Source organism: Triturus cristatus, chromosome 2_2 (assembly GCF_964204655.1).
Source record: "Triturus cristatus chromosome 2_2, aTriCri1.1, whole genome shotgun sequence".
NCBI lineage: Eukaryota > Metazoa > Chordata > Amphibia > Caudata > Salamandridae > Triturus > Triturus cristatus.
This window is the reverse complement of record NC_140582.1, coordinates 1,013,980,395-1,014,002,764: the sequence shown is the minus strand read 5'-3', so window position 1 is coordinate 1,014,002,764 and position 22,370 is coordinate 1,013,980,395. Positions and strand designations below refer to the sequence as shown.

At 48.0% G+C, this 22,370-nt stretch overlaps 1 protein-coding gene across 1 annotated transcript in view; it reads right to left on the bottom strand.

The window, feature by feature from the left end:
- The window catches only part of LOC146863083 (uncharacterized), an 80,604-nt gene that overhangs the window by 21,075 nt on the left and 37,159 nt on the right, over positions 1-22,370 (bottom strand). Inside the window, exons 3-4 of the mRNA XM_085643144.1 lie at positions 17,328-17,380; positions 11,075-11,204 (exon numbers count right to left, since the gene is read on the bottom strand). Coding sequence (XP_085499270.1) covers positions 11,075-11,204; positions 17,328-17,380 — 183 coding nt within the window. The remainder of the gene's footprint in view (positions 1-11,074; positions 11,205-17,327; positions 17,381-22,370) is intronic.

Below are 22,370 nucleotides of genomic sequence, written 5' to 3'. Positions count from 1 at the left end.
GGCTATTTCTGGTCCACAAAGGTTGCAAATCAACATTGTTAAGGCACAATTTTAGTGCTTTTCTATATATATTTTCCTTCCAATTGATGCCTATTCATTTTCTTCCTATGAAATATTGAATTGATTATACTGTTTTAATTATGTACTTTGTGGATGAATATGTACATGTGTTTTTTAAAGATAATGTATTTGTGGTACTCTATTTGATAACCTATTGCTGTGAATCAGATTATTAATGTGTCAATAAATTTTATTTAATTTAGTGTAATTTTTCTCACATCTCATTTTGATTTGTTCTAAGTGTGTGATATATTTGACTGAGTGATATATTCGACTGTATGGTGCAGAGTTGGTGATCTAAGTAAAGATTGTTTATGAAGTTCAAAGGGAAAAATTTCTTAACTATAAAGTTAATTCTGGTGCTCTGTCCCTTTGGACTTAAATGAGCCCCTCTCCTTGTTTTCAAGGTATTTAAAATGTAAGCCAATATTTTAACAATTCAAAAATACATAAAAAATATTAACAGCAATTAAACAAATGCTATTTAAAAGCATATATAAACAAATATGACACATTAATAAATTTAACATAGAAATCATTTTTAATGAGAAGGACATTTTTCAAAATAAAATTATATAAAAAAAACCAGTAAAACATGAAAACAATAAACGAGCATTGGCATAGCCAATAGGTCTCGCCTTTCGGACCTTATAAGTGTTTAGTTATCCAGCACAATATCCTTGGTGCAACAACATCAAGTGTTGCATGGCTAAACACTTATAACGTCCCAAAGGCGAGACCTATTGGCTATGTCAATGCTTGTTTAAGAGCAGGCAGTGGGCCCATGGACCACTGCCTGCTCCTAAAAAATGGAAAGGTATCTTTTCATTTGTATTTTTGAAATGCATACCGTTTTCCTTTAAGGAAAACGGGCTACATTACAAAAAGAAAATTGCTTTATTTAAAAACACTCACAGGCAGGGCCGGACTGGCCGTACTGGGCACCGGGCAATCCCCCGGTGGGCCGCACGGGCGGGGGCTGGTTTTGGACCCCTGAGGACCGTTTTTGCAGCATAGCTGCAAAATCGGCCCTGTAACAATATCGGCCGAAAACCGGCCCTGGCAAAGAGCTTGGCCACACCCCCAACCCCCAGGGGGGGCGGCCGAGCACTTTGCCAGGGCCGATTTTGGTTCCCAGTCCGGCCCTGCTCACAGGCATGGTGGTCTGCTGACACCAGCAAGGCACCACCACCCTGTGATTTAGCGGTTCCCAATGGGACGCAAATTGCGACCTGCCTCATGGATAATGATGAGGCAGGTCCATTTGCGACCCACTGAAAATCGCTCACAGTGTCAAACACACCGTTGTACATCACAGTTTGCGATTTCCTAATAGCGAATCACTAAAATACACTATTAGGCAATCGCAATAACATGATTTCGTACATCTGGCCCGTAGACTTAACTCTGTCATGCCTCTGGTAAGCCATTACAAGGGAAGCCTTTACGAAGAACAACATATCTTTATTCACACTAATCTGTTCAGAACCCATACGCATGTTTGAAAGAGGTACATGGCGGATGTCTTTATCATTTGTCAAGGGCATGCAGACACAGCTTTGGGTTCATCAATTGATTACGTATATTCAACCCCTTGCTACATCCCCTGAGTAACGCAGAACTCACTATTCTTGAGTTGTGTATCGCATCGGAGACAGGGTCTTTGAGTACTGAAACTTAAAGTAAGCCAACATACAGAAACATCTTGCTGCTAATGTACGGCCACCATCCATGCTCCCTTAGGAGAAACCTTCTATTCAGTCAGTTTTTTAGAAGTCAAAGAAACTGTTCCAAACGGACAACCTCCGAGAAACAGGCTGATATACTTACGCAGAAGTTGCAGGTTAGACATTATACTGAGAACATCATGAAGAGAGTATGTAAAAGAACTACCAATGATAACGAGGGGCACTTCTTGAAAATTACAATAAACCTGAATCAGAGAAACTGGTATACTTTGTACGTACAATACTCTATCCAAATCTATCAGTCATCAATAAAACCTTGCGCAACCTTAATTCATGGAAGGTAGAAATGGAGAAAAACTATTTTTTTGTTTAGAAAATGTGTACGTTTTACGAACCCAGCTAGTACATGCACAACCAAAGACTAACATACATAATAATACCTTTAACACTTTTTGAGGTTTGCCACTTGTGACTGAACAACGATTGACCTAAGCTGGGGTAATCCGTGGGTTCTCATTAAGCACACAAACAGTAATTCCAGTAACATGGCTTACATGAGTACCTGTCCCTGCAGGCTTAGGTATATTGCGATTTTTTAGAAGGTGCATATATGCATTTGTGAACACCATTAGATGTAAGAAATTGTCCACCAAAACTTGCTGTAAGGGGCGCGCTGGACTTAAGAATAGTATTATTTACTAGTCCTACTCCAGTTTGTGCAACAGCAGGGAAGGTGTTGGATTGGAAGTCCAACACCTCGTGCCCCCTTTTGCAAGTCGTTGTAACAATTTGCGATGTAATGGATCGCGATGTTACAACGTAGTTGTTATATTGACCACATTGTAATGGCATGTGATCTATCGCATGCGATCTAAACGCTGTTTCCCAAAGGAACTGTACACATTTGAGAATATATCAGCAGTTAGGAAAGCAACAAAAGTTAAGTACATTTATTTTTGTAATTCTGTTTATGATGGAAACAAAGATTTTAATAGGATTAGAACAAATCAAGACACTACTTGGTGAGGCACAAATGATATTATCAGTTTAGTTTTAGTTTTATCATTAAAGCCTTATTTCTGTGCAAGTGGAGTGGGCATTTCAATGGAAAATGTGCTGTCTGTAAATAGCAGTGCAATACCAAACAATGCTTTAGTAATATATTTGCAACAGTATGCTCCAAAATGCACCATAATTATTCTGAACACATATGCTGCACTTGTTCTTTGTGTAAAGCAAGGATGTTTCACAATCCCCATGACTTTAGTAGTGTAACATTGATGTCAGCTCCCCTAATCTCAAAATTGTTCCAGCACCACTAATGCAAAGGTGCTGAAATATGTCCCACAATCCAGTTTTAAAACAAACCCTTGCAAGTATTCCCAAGCAAGACTCCTGATGAACCTCTGAATATTTTATTGCTGCTATTTTGTTTATTCCACAAAGCCATTTCAACAGACAATGTGATCACTATACATGATCATACACAATCATCCCACTCGTGTATGTCTCTCACATATAAATTGAGAAATATGGTTGTGATCTAATGGCCAGAGCTGGTGACTTTGGATCTGGGGAACCAGGTTTAAGCCTCGGCATTGGGTCAACATCCTTTGATTCTAGGCAAATCACTTAATCTCCTGTGTTTAAAAAATTATTATCTGACCTTGTGTAATGTAATCTGGTGCTCAATTAAAGCACTCCAGTGCCCTTGTTCCTGCTATTTAAAACTGCAAAGTATATATATATATATATAAATTTTTTATGCGAGGAGAGGAGGCAAACCCTCCGCCCGAGACCGGCAACTATGGATCGCGACGCAAGCGAACAAACTACAAATCCAGGCAGAGGCAGAGGGCGAGGAAGAGGAGCGTCAAGCACGAACAGGAGAAGAGGAAGAGGGTTTTGGGCAAAGAACCAGTAATCCTTGAGAACACCAAAACCATTATCAACCTGACACCATTGGAACTATCGGAGGGTGACAAAAGAACTCTCGCATTGGGCTTATCATATGCACCGCATAATGACTTCGATTATGCCGCTACACGCTTAGACCTATATAAAGCAGTAAGAAAGATGAAGCTCAAGAAATCCTTTGCACTTCACAACAAACGACGTGATGGTGTTGATACTGCACAAGATACATCACTGCAGGAGGCCATACAGGATCTATGGGACACCGAGGGCACAGGCGGAAACAATGAAGCTAACCCTCAGACTGGTACCAACCTGCTGGGATTACTTACCCCGTTCAGACCCAAATCAACGTATATTCCTATTATGCCACGGGACGCCATTGATATTTTCAATGAAAATGTAATTGCAGGAATTAAAACGCTGCATATGCAAACTCTGAATAGACAACGCCATTATAATCGGCAAACACAACAATACCATCAACTTATATCCAAGCTCAAAGGCAATAAGACGATTGTTGTCCGTCAAAGTGACAAAGGGGGCAATATTGTCTTATTAACTAAGGAGTATTATGATCATGAAGCCTTTGAACAACTCAATGATAGGGTTTGTTATACCCGCACATCAGCAGCAGTCATTCTGGCATCCAATAGTGAATTTGGGAATAAATTGGCGAGCTGGAGGAGGCATAAACTCTTATCAGAAACGGAGTACAATTACCTGAAAAATGACAATCCAGTTATCCCCACCCTGTATTTTATTCCGAAAGTACATAAGGATGCTACCAAACCCCCGGGCAGACCCATCATTTCAGCCCGTAATGGCATGTATGAAAAAACATCACAATATATTGATTTTTTTCTACAGGACTTTGTAAAATCACTGGATTCCTATGTACAAGACACAGGGGATTTTTTGCGCAAGATCAATAAGGTGGAATGGAAAGATGGTTACTGGATGCTGGCCCTTGATGTGACTTCACTCTACACGAGCATTGGGCACAATGATGGCATTCATGCCATCAAACATTTCTTATCTAGGAAACCCGCTGTTTTTGAATCTCACAATGAGATGTTGATTGCGATGCTAGAATTTTGTCTACTGAACAACAATTTCATGTTTAATAGCCTTCTATACCGTCAACTGAGGGGCGTAGCTATGGGGGCTAGCTTTTCCCCAAGTTATGCCTGCCTCCACATGGGTTACTGGGAAGAAATGATACTGCAGAGGGATTATGCCAAATACCTTGAAGAAAATGTGATAATTTGGTTGCGCTTTATAGACGACCTCTTTGTGATATGGAATGGGTCTTTAAAAGAGGCACACAATTTTATTGAGAATCTTAATGTCAATAACTTAAACCTCCATTTTACAGCAACCTGCAGCCAATCCAGTGTCACTTTCTTAGATACTGAGGTATATATACAGGCAGGCAAACTAGAAACTAGATTGTTCCGCAAATTAACTGCCGGAAATTCTACCCTTCATGCTACTAGTGCCCACCCGCCCCACCTGATTAGGAGTATACCTTATGGTGAAATGTTGCGGCTCAAACGTATTTGTAGCAACGAGAATGACCTTAGAGTAGCCCAGTCACTCAGCCGGCAAAGGTTTAGGGAGAGAGGCTACTCTGCAAGCGTTGTTGACAGTGCCATTGCCAGATCTAATGCCCTCAACCGAGATGAATTACTTTCACCCACCATCAGAGGCACTAGTATGACCACGACTCAAACTTGTCAGGGGAGGAAAGACAGTAGTTCACCCAATGCTTTTAGATTTATCCTGGGCTATAGTAAGCAGCATATGGAAATTCGGAGAATAATTAACAGGAATTGGCCCACAGCTCAGAGTGATCCAATAATTGGCTCTTTACTCCCTCAACGAGCTTTGATCACCTATAGTAGGGCCCCCTCAATGAGAGAAGCATTGGTCAATACGAACCCTGAAACTATAAACAAAACTTCCTGGCTGCAACTAAATAGTGGATTTTATAAGTGCAAAACATGCAAAGCTTGTATCCATGGCATAAATACAAAAACATACTTGGACCCATTTAGTAACAAACAGCACAAGATCAACAAGTTGTTAACTTGTAAAACTGAATATGCGATTTATGTCCTGACTTGTCCATGTAATCTCAGGTATGTAGGGAGCACGAAGTTAGCGGCACACAAACGAGTGCTGCAACATCTACGCGCTATTTCAAACCAAGATAATACCTACCCCGTAGCTAGACATTTCAAGGAAACCCATAAGAGTGACATCAAGGGACTCAGTTATTTTGTTATTGACTCCATTGAACCTAGCAGAAGGGGAGGTGACCGTGAGACTAAGTTGCGCAGATTAGAGACACGTTATATCCTGCAACTTAACACCAAGACCCCTACTGGTTTAAACATGACTGAAGATTTACATACATGCTTGGGCTGAACTTGATCTGCATATCTTAGTAATTTTATCTTCTTTTACTTTATCTCAATCCTTAACGTGCTTTGGTGTCCATGGGGATACAACAACATACTATAGGTCACCCCCTTTGATTTCACCTTGTGTTCTTTGTATGTATTTATATGATATTCGAGGCAGATGTGCAGTTGGCAATGCTTAACTTTTCTTAGTGATGTGTCTTAATCTATTTAATTGTTTTAATAATGCAATTATTTATTTAGTATTTTACTATTTATCTTATTTTAGACACATTGTACTGTATTGGTTATTCTTGCGTATTTGCACATCTGAATTTGAGAAGCACTTTTGAACATTACCATCCATGAAGATACTGTTTTAACCTCACACGCTATGCAATCATCTTTCTTTGCACCCTGCCTTTTTATGTCTAAATGTCATCTGATACGTTTATTCTTTTGCATACTTACTCTTTTAATACTCTATTGCTCGTAACTTTTAGATGTGATATTATCCCATCTGTGGCACACCGTTTGCTGTGTCCGTTTTCGAACCTGAGTTATTCAGTATAATTTTTATTCTTTATTTTATTATTTATGTATACTGACACATTTGCACTTTTTCATGTAGCTACTTTGTTCAATCAGGCACATGCACTTTGGGGTATTAATATATTTGCTTCATTTGGTCCTAGCAAAAATCGTACATAATTTACGGTTTTCACTTTTACAGAAGTTGATACAATGGATTGTTGCTTCATGTTTGCTCACTGTAATTCAATTGCCAACAATGATATTTTTTCATGTTATAGAACAATTGGGCATTTATGCTGCTATTTTTTTAAAATATGTCTTTTCATTGAGCATTATTAGGATTTATTTGTATTCCTTGTAATTACTAAATTGTTACTTGCTGATGTATTTTACCGGTATTAATTTGAGCTCAACGTATACAAAGTCATTATATTATTTCTACTATGTCTATGGCCAAGTGAACAAATCCCCCGGCATGTGACCACCCCATGTGATGTGATACGTAGCCTGCACTAGCACTTTAAATATGTGGCTCTATGAGCACAACGCTGTCATGTGATCAAGGCTCTAGGAGAGCCGAAACGTTATGGCCGTTGCTCTGGGCGAATAAACGGATATATTGCACCTTAATTTGGTTCGTGTGCTACTTCGCAAGCGACAAAAGGAGTGTGTAGCTGGTGAAGGTGGTTACCTTTGATATATATATATGTATATATATTACCTACTGGCGGTCCCCAGTAGGTAGTTATAGTTAGGACCTATTATCCATAGGAAATCCGCAACATTCTATCTGGAATAACTTTGGCGCCGGTTGACAAATCTTTGCGAAATTTTCAAAACTGGTGAGGCACTCCGGTTTGCTCCTATCCTGAAAGTCTTGGGATGATTCGTCAAGCGGGGGCCGAGAAAAAATGGGGGGTCCCAAAACGTGTTTTCCCCATGCAATTTTCCATAGGAACCTTTAATCGCAACTACAGCCCGAACTACTGAACGGAATGATACAAAATTTGGCAAAGAGGTAGCCCTTGGTTCACACTCGTGCCTTTTGGGTAAATGGTGTAATCCGTTCAGTAGTTGCTGAGAAAATCAAAAGTAAACTCATAGATATATCTATGGCCTCGGAGGATCCGCGCACCCTATGCGCACCCAGCGCGCACCCTCCCGATCACGAGCTGCATGCTAATTGGCTGTCAACTGGCTGTAAACACTCCAAACCAGGAAGTGTTGGCAGCCATTTTGTGCCTCGGTAGAAGCGAGGCTCAAGAAATCAGTGGATCAAGTGTGCAAAACGTATAAAGGGTGCAGGGTAGAAATACCCTGACCCTCTAGACCTGCTTAGGGGGTCCCACAAGGACCCCCAGGCCCCCCCCCACATTTTTGGGGTTATTCAGTGAATTTCTACGGTTTTTTTTAAATGCTAATTTCTAACTATAACGGGCCTGAAACCGGCAGTTTTTTCAGTGAATTTCAAAGGTTTTTTAAATGCTAGTTTCTAACTGTGCTTACAGAAGTAGGACATGTGAAGAAAGAAGAAACAAGCATTGGCATAGCCAATAGGTCTCGCCTTTGGGACCTTATAAGTGTTTAGCCTTGCAACAGTTGATGCATAACTAAATACTAATACCGTCCCAAAAGCGAGACCTATTGGCTATGAGGTCGTAACTACAACTACCTGCTGGCAACCCCCAGTAGGTGATATATATATATATATATATATATACACACACACACACACACACATACATGTACTTATCTTGTGCAAATGAGAAGACAACAGCAAACAGACCTCTATGAGGGATGGAGTGAAGGGTGAATAGTAGGAATCTGGACAACACCAAGATGGGGATTGGGGGCGGTGCATGTGAAATGGGGGCCAATTGGTTACTTCAGTAGGGGGACACTGGATAATTAGTTATTGAAGGAGGATTCTTTAATAAACTGAAAGAGTAAAGACAATTTAGCTAATTTCCCCACCGTGGCGAGAGGGCTTACGACAAGCAGGAAGTATTAATTATACAGAATCCCAAACAGATGTAGGAAGAGCAGAAATGCAATTTAAGGAAATTGCGCACCTCGGGGAGATCCTGTGGCTTTTAAAATATACACATGCCTCTGAAAGGAAAGTAAGAACAAAAAAAGTCGAGAAATGTGAGGAAATTGGACAAACTGGCAACTGAAAGAAGAAAAATGTGAGAAAAGATTGAAAATGAAGTGAAAGAAGGAAGGAAAGGGAGATATGATTAAAGGAGTAATTTAGGAAAGATAAAAAAGTGGGAGAAAGGACAGAATGAGAAAGAAATGCAGAAAGAGGGAGAAATTAACAAGAAAAGAAAGAAAGAAAAAAATAAGAAAAGAGTGAGTGAAGGGTGAGAAGTTTGATGGAGGAAAGAAAGCAGTGGAAGGAAAGAAAGAAAGACTTGAAGATTGGAGGAGGAACTTCTCGCTGCCAGTTTGGCGGCTGTATAGTAAATGTTTCCTACTGTCTAGGAGGGGGCATGGTGGGTGCAGGGGGCACCTTCTGGTTTCAAGAAATGGAAGAAGTCGTAGTTGGGCAGGCAGGAATTCGAAAAGCACTGACAAGCTGCACTCAGGCGCCAGGAAATGAAGCTTCCCCAAGAGCCATGCAGAAGTGAATGTAGCACCGAGATAGAAATGCAGGGATGAATGAGTGTGCAGACATTAATGAATGCATGGGTTCACAGGTTGAATGACTATGGCATGCAATTAATGTTAATGTGTGAGTGAAGGGGTGGATAAGTACATCAGTGAAAGACTACCAGAATAAATGAGTGCACTTGGTGAATGATTGCAGTAGTAAATGACTGAATGAACCAGTAGCAGTTAAAGTGTGAGTACAGAAGCGAACAAGTGAGGCAGTGAATTTTGAAGTGTGTATGGTGTGAGTGTAGAGAATGCATAGAGTAATTAATAGGTGTGGTGGAGTGAATGCGTGCCCATGCAGGAGTGATTGAGAGCAGAAGTGAACGAGCAAGCACAGGAATGAATATGTGGGTGTATGGGAGTGAATAAGCGCACCATAAAGTGAGAGGATCAGTCAGCTAGTGCAACAGAGAGAGAATGTGTAAGTGCATGCAGCAGTGAATGAGTACATAAATTAAGTGGTGAGCAGGAGTGAGTGCAGCAGTGAATAGGTGCTAGAATGAATGGATTAGGGACTGTACATGAGTGAACATGCATAGCAGAGAGATAGTTTCACAGTGAGCGAGTGGATGATGGAAGCACTGAATGACTGCAGTAGCAACGAAAAGTGTGCGCCAGTGAGGGAAATTGCGAAGGAGTGAATACACGGTAGATGAATACGTATATTTATGTAGCGCTGTTGTCACTTCCTTAGGAGTGCACGTGTGTGATATGAACTGGCATGGTGTGTGTGCACGCGAGCTCAGCACAAAAGGGTATTTATATTGTGATAAATCGAAGTGGACGGTCTCGCAAGCACCCTCTGAGGCTCTCCCTCTGGAACGGTAGAGGTGAATGGGTCTGCTAGGGAAGCATCGTGCAGGAAGGGTGTCGGCGGGCAGTACCACAGCTCCGTAGGGGACAGCAGCCATGAAACTCCACGAAGCACCTGTCGCGCAATAACCACTCCACGCAATTCGTCAGCGTAAAAGGCCATTGATTAGGACAGGGTTGAACAACCATAACAAAACATCAATCAAACCCCCCAACAATCCCCAACGACATATCTCTCATCCTTCCATTCTCTCCCATACTCCAAATACTCACTCCCGCATCACACAGCAACCTCCTCACTTATCCCATTCGCTTCATCACTTCTCTTCCAACCTCCTCCATCATCTCCATCCATCGCACTCCTGTATGATGCACCCCCACCTTGCACCAGTATCCCCCTCCCCGGAAGGGTGAGTATACCTGTCATGGACTTCCCCCCCTCCGAAGTATGCCAACCAGGGAACCCCCGGAGGGTGGTTACCTGCCCCACCCCACTCAAGTGCACCTTTCGTCCTCACTCCCTCCGGCACCAAATGGACTCGTTCCACAACGCACTGATGACATCCCTCAACTCCATCATATAATGCGCATTGCCCAAGTACGAAAGGTGCACCCCGTCGTCGCTAAAAAGAAGGGGCTCTTCGAGCCGCAGACCCGTGTGTGCAATCATCTTGATTCCAGTGTCCCCACAAAAGACACGCATTGCCCTATTCAATTTTCTCCTTGCTCGTTCAACAGCAGCGGGCTTCAATGCCCCCTCCAAATCCGGCGTGGGATGAATTCAGTCCATACAATGCAGGCGCCAGCCAGATTGCGTCTCATAGCCTCCAAGTCCCTTTGCATCACATGAAGCAACGACACCCCGGATTGTTTCACCAGATCATTTTCCCCCAAATGGATAACGAGCATGTCCTGGCATCCCCTCTGCGATACCTTCTTCGTCAGCCAGGGCAGCGGTGCCCCCCAGCGCATCCCACTCTTGCCCCACCAATGTACCTCTTGATGACTGCTCCGCAGGCCAAGGCTACGACCGTACACCTGCCTGTCCGCATATTTGGAGGCCCAATGCACAAAGGAATGTCCACCGATCCAGGTAACCGTCTTGGCTCCCAGACCCCCATGCAACCTACGAAGAGAAAAGAAATTAGAACAAAGAAACAGATCCCCACCGCTCCAGCAGCCTTCGCGCACCCTCGCGCTCGCCAGCCCTACTTTCGCACATACCGCTCGCAACAATGCGACCTCCACCTACCAATCCGCCTGATCTTCTCCCAGGACCACCTCAGCGGAGCTGCCGACGTTGCCGCGCCAATCCGAAATGAGTGCGTCCCATACAAAGCCGGGTCCTTGCCTAGGCGCTTCACTGCCATTCATAACACCGCCAACAGCTGAAACGCTGTGACCCTCCTAGCCGAAGCACAACAAAAAATCTCCCCCTCTATACTACCCGCCTGCCTGCAAAACGCTCTCCACTCCTGCACCGGCCAAGCCCCTGCCCAACCCGACTCACACAACCATACCCACTTGCCCCTCCCTGCCTGATCGGTTTTAGACTGCCCCAACCAAATACCCAACCGTGCCCCGTCCACTCGCACGTTCTCAAAACGCCTGCCAGGCGCACCTCTCATCCCCAACAACTCAGACACCCTGAACGCCCCAAAAAACATCCATGTCATGCACAAACGAAACAAAGCCAACTCGGCAGCATCGTAACAACAGTGCCGCAATTCCTCCAATATCTCAACTAACAAATCAAACGTGATCGCCTCCCGCAAAGTCCCCCCCAAACTCCCCCCCCTCACCCTACCCCAGCCTTTTAACATCCTACTGAACAATTCATTCCTCGCTGGATCAAAACCCAAATACACCATGCCATAAAAGGAAATGCCCGCTAACTTCCCCGCAATCGTAACTTGCGACAGACCTCTGTCCATACAGTCCAACACGAACTTCATCACCCCCTCCTCACAGCTGCCTCGTGACATACGCCAATTTGCACTAGTTCACCCCAAAAATGCTCCAAACTCAGACCATGCCAGCCGTTACGCGCGCCTTGTGGAGTCCGCAATAGATTTCTCAACCAGATCTACTACTCTCACTTCCCCCAGCTCCAGATACCCTCCGGCACCTTGGTCTTGCAAGCCTCCGCTCCCGGCGCCAGCTTCCTGAAGCGCTGCCACTGCGAACGTCCGCAATGTCATTTCTAGCGCCCGGCACATATTGCGCACGAAACAGCACATTGAAACGCAGACACAGCAGCATAAAACTTCACAGTAAGCGCAGCACCCGCAAATCCCTTGCCCTCTGATTGTTCACCAAGTCCACCACCGTCCTGTTGTCCACATGGAACAAGACCGATCTGTTCTGAAACTCCAAACCCAAACACGTGAAGTGCGACCAACAACGGAAAGAACTCCAAAAATGCGATGCTCCTGCCCTGCGTCAACCAATGCTCCGGCCACTGTTCTGCACACCACCTCCCGTCCCAGAAAATGCCGAAACCCTTTGCGCCAGCCGCGTCTGAAAAGATCTGCACTTGCCACACCATTTTGTCATCCACAAAATCCAAAGACACCCCGTTGAATTCGCTCAGAAAAACGTGCCAGATCCGCAAATCCGCTCGCACGCCCATGGATTTCCGCACTCTGTGATGAGGGAGCACCGCCCCGGACATGGCCATGCCCAACCGTCTGCAAAAAGTCCTGCCAGCTTGCACCACTCGACATGCGAAGTTCAACAAACCCAACAGCCGTTGCACTGATCTCAAGTCAATCCTCCGCTGCCCCACCACGTGCAACAGAAATTCCTGCATCTCCCCCGCCTTCTGCTGGGGCAACCTCGCCGCCCATGCCACGGAGTCCAATACGATACCCAGAAAGGACAAACAACAGCTAGGCCCAGCTGTCTTTTCCGGCGCTAATGGAACCCCAAAGTCACAGGCCAGTCGCTGAAACTGCCGTAGAGCCTCCCCATACTCCCCCGACTGGCCGTGCCCCACAAACAAAAAAATCATCCAAATAGTGGGACACCTGCCAGTGTCCCGATCTGTCTGTGAAAGCCCACTGCAAGAAGGAACTGAAGGTTTCAAACAACGCACAGGATACGGCACAGCCCATTGGCAAAACCTTATCCACAAATATCGCTCCCCCAAACTGCATTCCCAGCAATGCGAAATCCGCCGGATGAATGAGAAGGAGGCAAAACGCAGATTTAATGTCACACTTTGCCAATTCCGCTCCCCGGCCACAGGCCCTTACCAAACCGATCGCATCATCCACGGACGCGTACAGTACCCTGGAATCCTCCACCACAATGAAATCGTTCACTGACGACCCCTCCGGCCAAGACAGGTGGTGAATCAGACGAAACTCCCCCCGCTCCTTCTTAGATACCACCCCCAGTGTAGAGATGATGAGCTCAGGTATCGGCCACGTGTCAAACGGGCCCGCAATTCTACCCTCCAGCACTTCCTTCAGCAGCTTGGACTCCACCACCCCCGGCATTTCTTTCACCGACCGCAAATTCTCCGCCCATCTCCGCTCCCGAGGACCCTGGTAACCCACTCGAAAACCCTCTGCAAACTCCCAGTAAATCTTTAGCGCGGCCTCTTTGTCAGGTTATCTGGAGAACCATGGACCCATGGCCTCCACCTTAACCGGCGTAGGAGCCCTTTGGCCCAGCCTGTCCCCTTCCTTTGGTAATCCGCCACTGCTCAGAGGGAGTGGCCAGCGTGAAACATTGTGTGACTGGGTGACGTCCCCTGCACTTAGAACACTCGTGTTTGAATTTACATGGATGGCGGGTGCAGAAACCCTTGTTAAGGTTCCAACATGCCCCTGTGGTAGCTCCCCCACTCTTACTTGACTGGCCTGAGGCCGCAGAAGTGGAGGCCTGTCCTCCCGTACTCCCGACACCACCTTGTCCCCCCGCCCCGGCTTGGGTGGGATGAGACTAAAAGGACCGATATGTCACCGGAAGCCCACTAGCCGTGTGCGTAGAAGCAACCGACTGCATGGAAGACATCCACTGCACCCACAGTTCCTGGTCCACCTCACCCCAGGGTTTATCGGGGTTAACACTGATTCTGGCCCTAAACTCCTCGTCGTAGCTGAGCCAAGCGAACCCTCCAAAGTGCATCTGCGCTTTGCGTATAGTATCCATATATTTCAATAACGCAATAGCCCTATCTTGGTGCTTTTCACAATATATGCTCACATAGATCAAAAAGACCGACGTCCAATTCTCCATATTCACCGGCACCCGAGGCCTCCTCGTCAACTCCCACTCCTCCTCCTTCGAACCCTCCTTGGCCTGTATCTCCCTATGCAACAATTTGAACACATCTACATATTTGTGCTTCCAAATCCTTGCCCTCGTCTTCTCCAATAAATGTGACCCTAAGGGCATAGCTAGACCCATGTATGGCAACTTCTTCTTGTGCTTATCCCCTACCTCATCCTTCCCTTCTGGCTCCCCCGGCTTGTCCGTCTGCACGCCAGCCACCACGAACCGTTTCCCCTCCCCCGCCAATTCTGCTCCCTTTTTTGGCGCTCCCCCCTCCCTCACTGACCCCTCACCGACACCTACCGACCTACAGACCTTCTTCCGTCCCCCCCAGTCCTCATCCTCCCACGCCTCCCACCAAGCACCCTCACCTGCAAGAGTCACTGGCACCTCCCGCTCGCGTCCACCGGACACTTGGGCTTTCCTCCTCTCCGTCTGAGTCCCACTGCTGCTGGCCTGCAGCGCCAGCAAAACACCAATCCTTCTGGTTGCCGTCTGCCCCTTCCCCTTGTGCACCTCACGCACTTCACCTTCTTCCAATTCTTCACTTTCAGACTCATAATCCAGCTCCTCCTCAAACTCATCCTCAAACTGCACCTTCTGCACCTCACTCACCACTCTCTTCGCACCCTTTCCTTTCATACCCGGCACAAATTCACACTCCGGCGCCGACGATGCCCGTTCCCGCGACGGAGGGCAGGCCGCCGCGGACCCCCCTGCTGCTTCGCCCCGGCGTTTGGAGGCCGTCTTGCGCCCCGCCGGCCCACCCTGGCCTCTACCAGCATCCATCGCTGGCTTGAATCCCTCCCCTCCCGCATCCTGACGCCCGATCGCCTGGCCGCGCCGGTTGGCCAACTCCCGATGGCACCCCCCCTCCCCCGCCACCTCCCTCGCCGCACACATCTCCTGCCACCTGCGCTCCGTCTCCTCAATGATCTTGCGCTGCTCCCGAATGCACTCCTCAATGGACAACCCCTCCCACCTGTCTCCCCCGGTGACTCAGCCCTGCCCCTGGGGCCGTGCCCCAAACCCCTGGAGGGGCCCGGGGCCTCCCGCCCGTCACCTGACGCCCCCCCTTGCACCACCGCCGCCTTCACTGGGCCTTTGCCCTTGCCCCCCCGCCCCTCAACCCTCCCCTTGCCCCCCCGGCGAGGTCCATAGGCTGCTCCCCCCATGCTCCCTCTTCCCCCCCTACCAAATCGCTCCCAGACAGTTGCAGGGTAAACTCCTCCCCCGCCTGATCCTCACTCTCCTCCTCCTGTTCACTGTCCTCACTATACTCAACCAGGCCCACCCCCTGCCCTGGTATACTTGCTCCCACCATCCCTAGCTGTGCCCCCTCTCTGTTCCCCCCCAGGGGCCTCTCACTGCCTATACCAGCCTCCAAACCACACCCCCCCAACCCCGACCCCCCCACTGGCTCACCCGTTGCGTGTACCGCTAGCGCGGGGAGGCTCAGACGCCGGTCCCCGCGCTCCAATGCCTCCCTCTGCTTCCTGCCCCTCCCCCGTGCCGCCAAATTAGCTCTCGCCGGTGGCGGCTCCTCCTGGCAAGCCGCCACCGCAGCCGCCACACCCGCGGACGCGGATCTCGCCGTTCGGGTCATACCGACCCACGCCTGCTCCAACACACCCGGCCGAAGGAGATCAGATCTCCCTGCACGGCCGAGTAATTGCAGCGCAGCGCGCACTGCTGCCGCATTGGGTTTCGCCCCGCCTCCTACCTCCATCGTCGCACCACGCACGCCGAACGATCTACAATGCCGCTGCCGCTCCAGCCGACAGACTGGGCCGCTACGAGTCTACGCTACCACCAAAACAGAACTCCTCCAAAACAGAACTCCTAACCCACCCTGGGGCGCTGGGGACAGGAAGAGGAAGAACTTCCTCTCCCAGCCCCCTTTATCACCTAACCTAGACCCCACTCCTTATCCCACCTCTAAATTCCCTGTCCTAGTATCGCGCGAACACCCCAGGGGAAGATTGGTCTGTCGACCTTACTTCCCCTGGGGGCCGCATTCTGAGCGCTGGGTGGGCGCGGAGCCATTCCTGACATCTGACCTTTCTTTTTTATAAGAGAACACTTAAAAACCCAATCTCAGCCAGGGCTATTAATATTCCTTGTACATTTACAAGATGCCGGTGTGTTTCCTACTGGCAGCGCCCAGCGGAAGGACAGTGGCAGGCAGGCTGCGAGCAGAGGCTCTTCCGATACCCAGGGAGGGAGAAGGGGCTCCTGGAAGGAAGTGTGTGCGCGTGAGGGGCTGGCAGCGGCTATCCGAGGGAGGGACGGAGTGGGGAAGAGAACCGTAACCGGAGACAGGAGATAGTAAAACAGACTGTTTGGGGCTGAATGTGGGGAAAAGGAAAAACTGAGGGGAAAGAGCTTGACAGGCTTCATTGCACTGCAGGAGAAGGAAATGTGGGGAAAGAGAGGCAGTTTAGGAGATGAGATGGGGTCGGCAGAATGCAACTGCGAGAGAGAGAAATGGGATCGAGTTTACAGACGAAGGAGTGAGAGTGTGTGGGGACAGACCTCGCGTAGATGTGACACAAAATGTGTAGAAAGAGGGACAGAATGAATGAAGAAAGGGAAGAAAATACGGAATAGCGAGAGACGCGATCGCGATCAAAGCGAAAGACGTGTGGCCGAGTGGTGCTAATGACCCGTGAAAGACAGATGGCCATTTTAGAATTATAGAAAATAACCTTCCCAGATTGCTGCTCACCGCAATTGACTTTGATAATACTAGTGCCATAATTTTACAAGTACTGGCAAGACCAACACTAACAGCAAACAAGCATTGACAAAGTTAGACTGATTGGTGTAGATGAGGCTTATTCCAAGTTAAAAAAAATGTGGGCTACATCCAGAAAGAAACTGTGATACCATCCCCTCAGAGACAAATGTCGTTCCTGCCCAGCAACCCTCTGTGAGAGACCACGACCCTGCCCACCCCACTTACCTGATACCTTGACTGCAGTTTCCACGGAGCTCCTCAAGGAACGCTGGCAACAGCTAAAAGAAAGAAACAAACGTGTTAGGAGAGGGGAGGGTCAACCAAAAAAAACACCAAAACTGATGACATGCTACCTTTTGCAGGACAAGGGGAGAGGAGCGAAGGTGGAGAAAAGGATGACAAATGCAGAAGCGGTCTCAGGAAAAAGGAGAGACGCCGACTCGGACGAGGGGAGAGACGCCGATTCAGAGGATAGGCAAGATGCCGACCCAGAGGAGAATCACAAGGACTGTTCTGGTACGTTGGAGAGTGACGAAGATATGACCGTGGAGAGTTCCCATGAAGCAAGAAAGGAGACGCGAGTAGCAGATATCATGGAAGAGATACAAACCGAGGACGAGGAGAGCTGGACAGAGGAGTGATGATCTCCACAGCCCATGCAGACACACCCGCCACAACTCTGGAGAATTGTGGCTATGGCGGGAAGCGAACAAGAGGGGGTTGGGAACCATCAAAAACAAGCATTGGCCGCGCGGCAGTAAAAGTAACGCCGCGTGGCCGTAAAAGCGAAAGTCATCGCGATCGCTCTGAAAACAAAAGTGATCGCGATGACGCGCTAAAGCACGAGTTTTCAAAGTGCTGCCGAAGGCTAGCGGTTCATGCTTGCACGTTCGCGTGAACGCAAGCGCTAGGCCAGCCAGAAGCACTTTGAAAATTCACCTCCAAAATGTCTCTCCGAGCCAGCGCATGCACGGGGCTCAGCGAGACCTAAAAACGCACAGAAAGAAGCAAAGGAAATGCAGAAAGAAGCAACAGAAGTCCACAAAGACGAATAAAAGTGCAGGAAGAAGCAAGACATGTGCAGAAAGAACCACCAGAGGAGCAGAAAGAGGCCTTGTTTCAAAATCATCCTGTGCTCACAACGTTTTCAGACAGGTACTGGTGCTAACTGACTGACTAACCAGGCCTCGAGCCAGTGCTATGCTAAAAGACACTTAGAATACAGTGAAAACACATACATACACTAGGGAACACTATGCGTTGGGGTACCCCTGTGATTAGCATGACCTCCTCTGTCCCTAGTACATAATAGGGCAGGGGGATTAAAACTACCTCTTAAAACGCGCTACGGGGCGCGTTTGCACAGTGGTGAAGGGAGGGGGGGGGGCCTGATGTGACATGTGTGCAAACACGCCCTGTGGCCGTTTTAAGTTGGGAGATAGTCCCCTTGAATCCTGAAAGTCCCTTGGGTCCAACTAGCCAACCAGGTACCTCCAGTAAGCGCCACAGAGCTGCATTGCAGAGAGGTGTAAAAAGGGGTGTGGCCTGGCCCACCTCTCTGCAACGCAGCGCAGTGGCGCTTACTGGAGGTACCTGGTGGGGTTGTTGGCCCCCAGGGACCCTCTGTATTGAAGAGGAATTAATTCCCCAACTTAAAACGCACCACAGGGCCTGTTTGCACACATGTCGCCTCAGGCCCCGCCGCCTCCCTTCACCACTGTGCAAAGGCGCCCCGTGACGCATTTTAAGTTGGCGGATTAAGTCCCCTTGAATTTTGAGGGTCCCTGGGGTCCAACTAGCCCACCAGGTACCTCCAGTAAGCGCCACAGATCTGCGTTGCAGAGAGGTGTAAAAAGGGGTATGACCTGGACCACCTCTCTGCAACGCAGCGCAGTGCGCTTACTGGAAGCACCTGGTGGGCTAGTTGGCCCCCAGGATTGAAAGGGAATTAATTCACCAACTTTAAACGCGCCACATGGCGTGTTTGCACACATGGCACCTCATGCCCCGCCCCCTCCCTTCACCACTGTGCAAAGGCGCCCGTGACGCATTTTAAGTTGGCGGATTAAGTCCCCTTGAATCTTGAGGGTCCCTGGAGTCCAACTAGCCCACCAGGTACCTCCAGTAAGTGCTACAGATCTGCGTTGCAGAGAGGTGTAAAAAGGAGTGTGGCCTGGACCACCTCTCTGCAACACAGCCCTGTGGCGCTTACTGGAGGTACCTGGTGGGCTAGTTGGCCCCCAGGGACCCCCAGTATTGAAGGGGAATTAATTCCCCATTGTAAAATGCGCCACAGGGCGCGTTTGCAGTGTGTTGCTAGGAGGGGGCGGGGCCTCGGCACGATCTCCGTGTTTTAAAAAAAAAAAATATTTAGAAGAGGGGCTGCGTGGCCCCTCTTCATTTTACTTTTTTTGGGCCCTGGTGACCCCATCCTCCAGGGCCTTACCCCCACTTAAATAAAAAATTGAACGGGAAGGGGGCCGCGTGGGTCCCCCTCCCATGGCCAATTCCAGCCCCCGGGGCATGGCCACATAAATATACATTTTTAATTATGGAGGGGGACTGCGTGGCCCCTCTCCTGAGGCCTCTATTGGCCCCGGGGACCCCATCCCCCGGGGCCTGGCCTTTATTTATTAACTTTTTTTAAAAAAATGGGGGGATGGGGGGGGGAAGGCCGCGTGGCCCCATCCCAGGCCACTTCTAGCCCCGGGGACCCCATCCCCCGGGGCTGGCCCTCTCCGTTGGGGACCATGGGGGGAGCCCCAAGCCCCCACGGTCCCGCCGACTCCCTGCGTCCTGCGGGAGCCGGAATTGCTTTTCCACATGGGGAGCTGCTAACATGCAGCTCCCCGTGTAGAAAAGCAATCTGCTTTGCTTCATTGAAGGTAAGCCCTTACGTACCCTAAGGAAAGGGTTGGGATGATTCAGGGGACCCTCCCAAGGGAGGATCTGGACAGGGGGGAGGTTACTCCCATGTTCTTTGTCCAGTGTCGCACCAGAGCTGCAGCCAATGGCTCCCAGAGCTGGTTTGAACTTGGCTATGCACGGGGACACCAAATGTGCCCCTCATGCAGACCGAGTAGCGCTGGTAAGCGCATTCATCCTGCCCCAATACACTAAATCCTGTCTGGGAGGTGGTCACACCTCTCTGTGAGAGGATGCTCTTTGTTCTGCCTTCCCCTGCTCAAGCTTGGCTCAGTAGCAGGAGGGCAGAATCATGTCTCTAGTCGACAGCAACCATTTTGCGCTGTCCGGGTCTAGAAGGCTGGTACCGGGAGCACTGAGAGCCTAACGGAGGGCTCGTCCAGTGCTTGGAATCATACCTCCCAAACCGTTGGGTATGATTCCAACATGTTTGATACCAAACATGGTAGGATTAGTTGCAGCCAGTTTTGAGATGGTCATGCCCCTCTATATGACTGTTTCACGTACAACTTGGGAGACAACTCTCTGTAGGGGTTTCCTGCTCATGCAGGGGCTCTCTCACACTTAGAACCAAGCACCCTGCATTCAGAATTGATAAGGCCTGCTATAGGGGTGACTTATAGGTTTTAAGTGCAGTGACCCTAGATATCGGAAACCTATATCTTTAGTAAGTGGTGCTAGTACCAGCTTACACATGCTGCAATGGCAGGCCTGTAGTTCCATTTTGAATGGTCTCCCAGGGGTGGCATAATGCATGCTTCAGCCAATGGGGACCTCTGGGGTACCTATGCCCTGGGTACCTTAGCACCATATACTAGGGACTGATAAGGGTACCCCAGTATCCAATCTGGGATTTACCTAAGTAGTGACATAACCATTGAAGCGAGAAAGCAGATAGACTGGGGTCCTGATTAGGAGGATCCCAGTCAGACTAGTCAATGACAGCTGAGCATCAGGCAAAAAGTGGGGGTAACCATAAAAGCAGATCCTACTTTCCTACAGTTTCTAAGTCCCAGGTTTCTCAGGATGCTAGTAGGAGTACACTTTGACACATCCAAGACTCACTACAGCAGAAGCCATCAGCAGCGTCCAGGGCAGGTCCATTTACAAATGGTCAGCTGGGCTCTTCGGGAAATGTGCTTCTAGCAGCCTACTGTGTACCTGTAGCTTAACAGATGATCAGCCAACTGACCCTTGTTGTCTACTTGTTAGTGGTGGCTCCTCCACTAAGGCGGAGGAGCATCGCCCCACTGGTCTGTGAGCAGTAGTTAAAGAAAACTAAAATGATAATAACTAGAGTTATTATCATTTCAGTATTCCTTTTGTGGGGCGGGCGGGCTGGGCCTCCCTTGTAAAGCTGAGGTATTACAAAGTTGAGACTATGCCTAAAAAAGTGAGAATCTACCTTGGCAAAGGTATTTAAACTCCATCGTTTCCACGCAAGAAGATTAGGTGTAAGTGCTTTATTTGCACCTTCCATTGCTACACGGTTGCATATACCAGTCAGTACTGGTACCTTTTTCCCAACATTCCGTAATGGTTTATCCCAAGCTGAGCAGCTTAAAAGTGTGCATGCTCACTCCTTAAAACATGGTAACATTGGTTTCTCCACATTTGGCATATTTGATCTACTTGTAAGTCAATCAATCAATCAGAATCTTCTAAAGTGCGACTACTCACCCGTGAGGGTCTGAAGGCACTGGGTGGGGGAGGCTGGGTCTTAGTCTGGGAATAAGTCCCTAGTAAAGTGATACAACCTGTACCCAGAGCCTGTAAAGTAAATGCAACTAGTGGGCCTGCAACACGGATTCTCTCACCCACTTAAGTAGCCATGCAAACATGTCTCTAACCTGCCATTGCAGCTTGTTTGTGCAGTTTAAACTGCCATTGCGACCTTGCAAAATAAAACTTTTGCCAGGCCCAAATCTTCCTTTTTGATACATGTAAGTTACTATTTTTTACTTTGTTACTATTGCAAGGACTACCTCTCCCATAGTAAAATATTGTGATTACCTTTTACATTTAATAAGGATAACTTCCAAATGGGAACAGGTAAACAGTTCTTGTTTGGTGTCTTTGAAATTGTAATGAACAATCCTCTTTTATGGTAAAGTTGGATTTTTAATTACAATTTTCAAAATGCCACTTATAGATATTCAGCATTTTCCTGCCTTAGACACAGCATGCTTTCAGCCTGTCACTGGTTCACATGACTGGATATAGTTGGCAGCTAGTCTTTGTGTATTCCTTGTAGACACCCACACACAATAGACAGCATAGGTGTGCCTGGATGGCCCATCACTGGCAGGTTGGGAGGGTGTAGCTGGGCAACACCCTACCTAC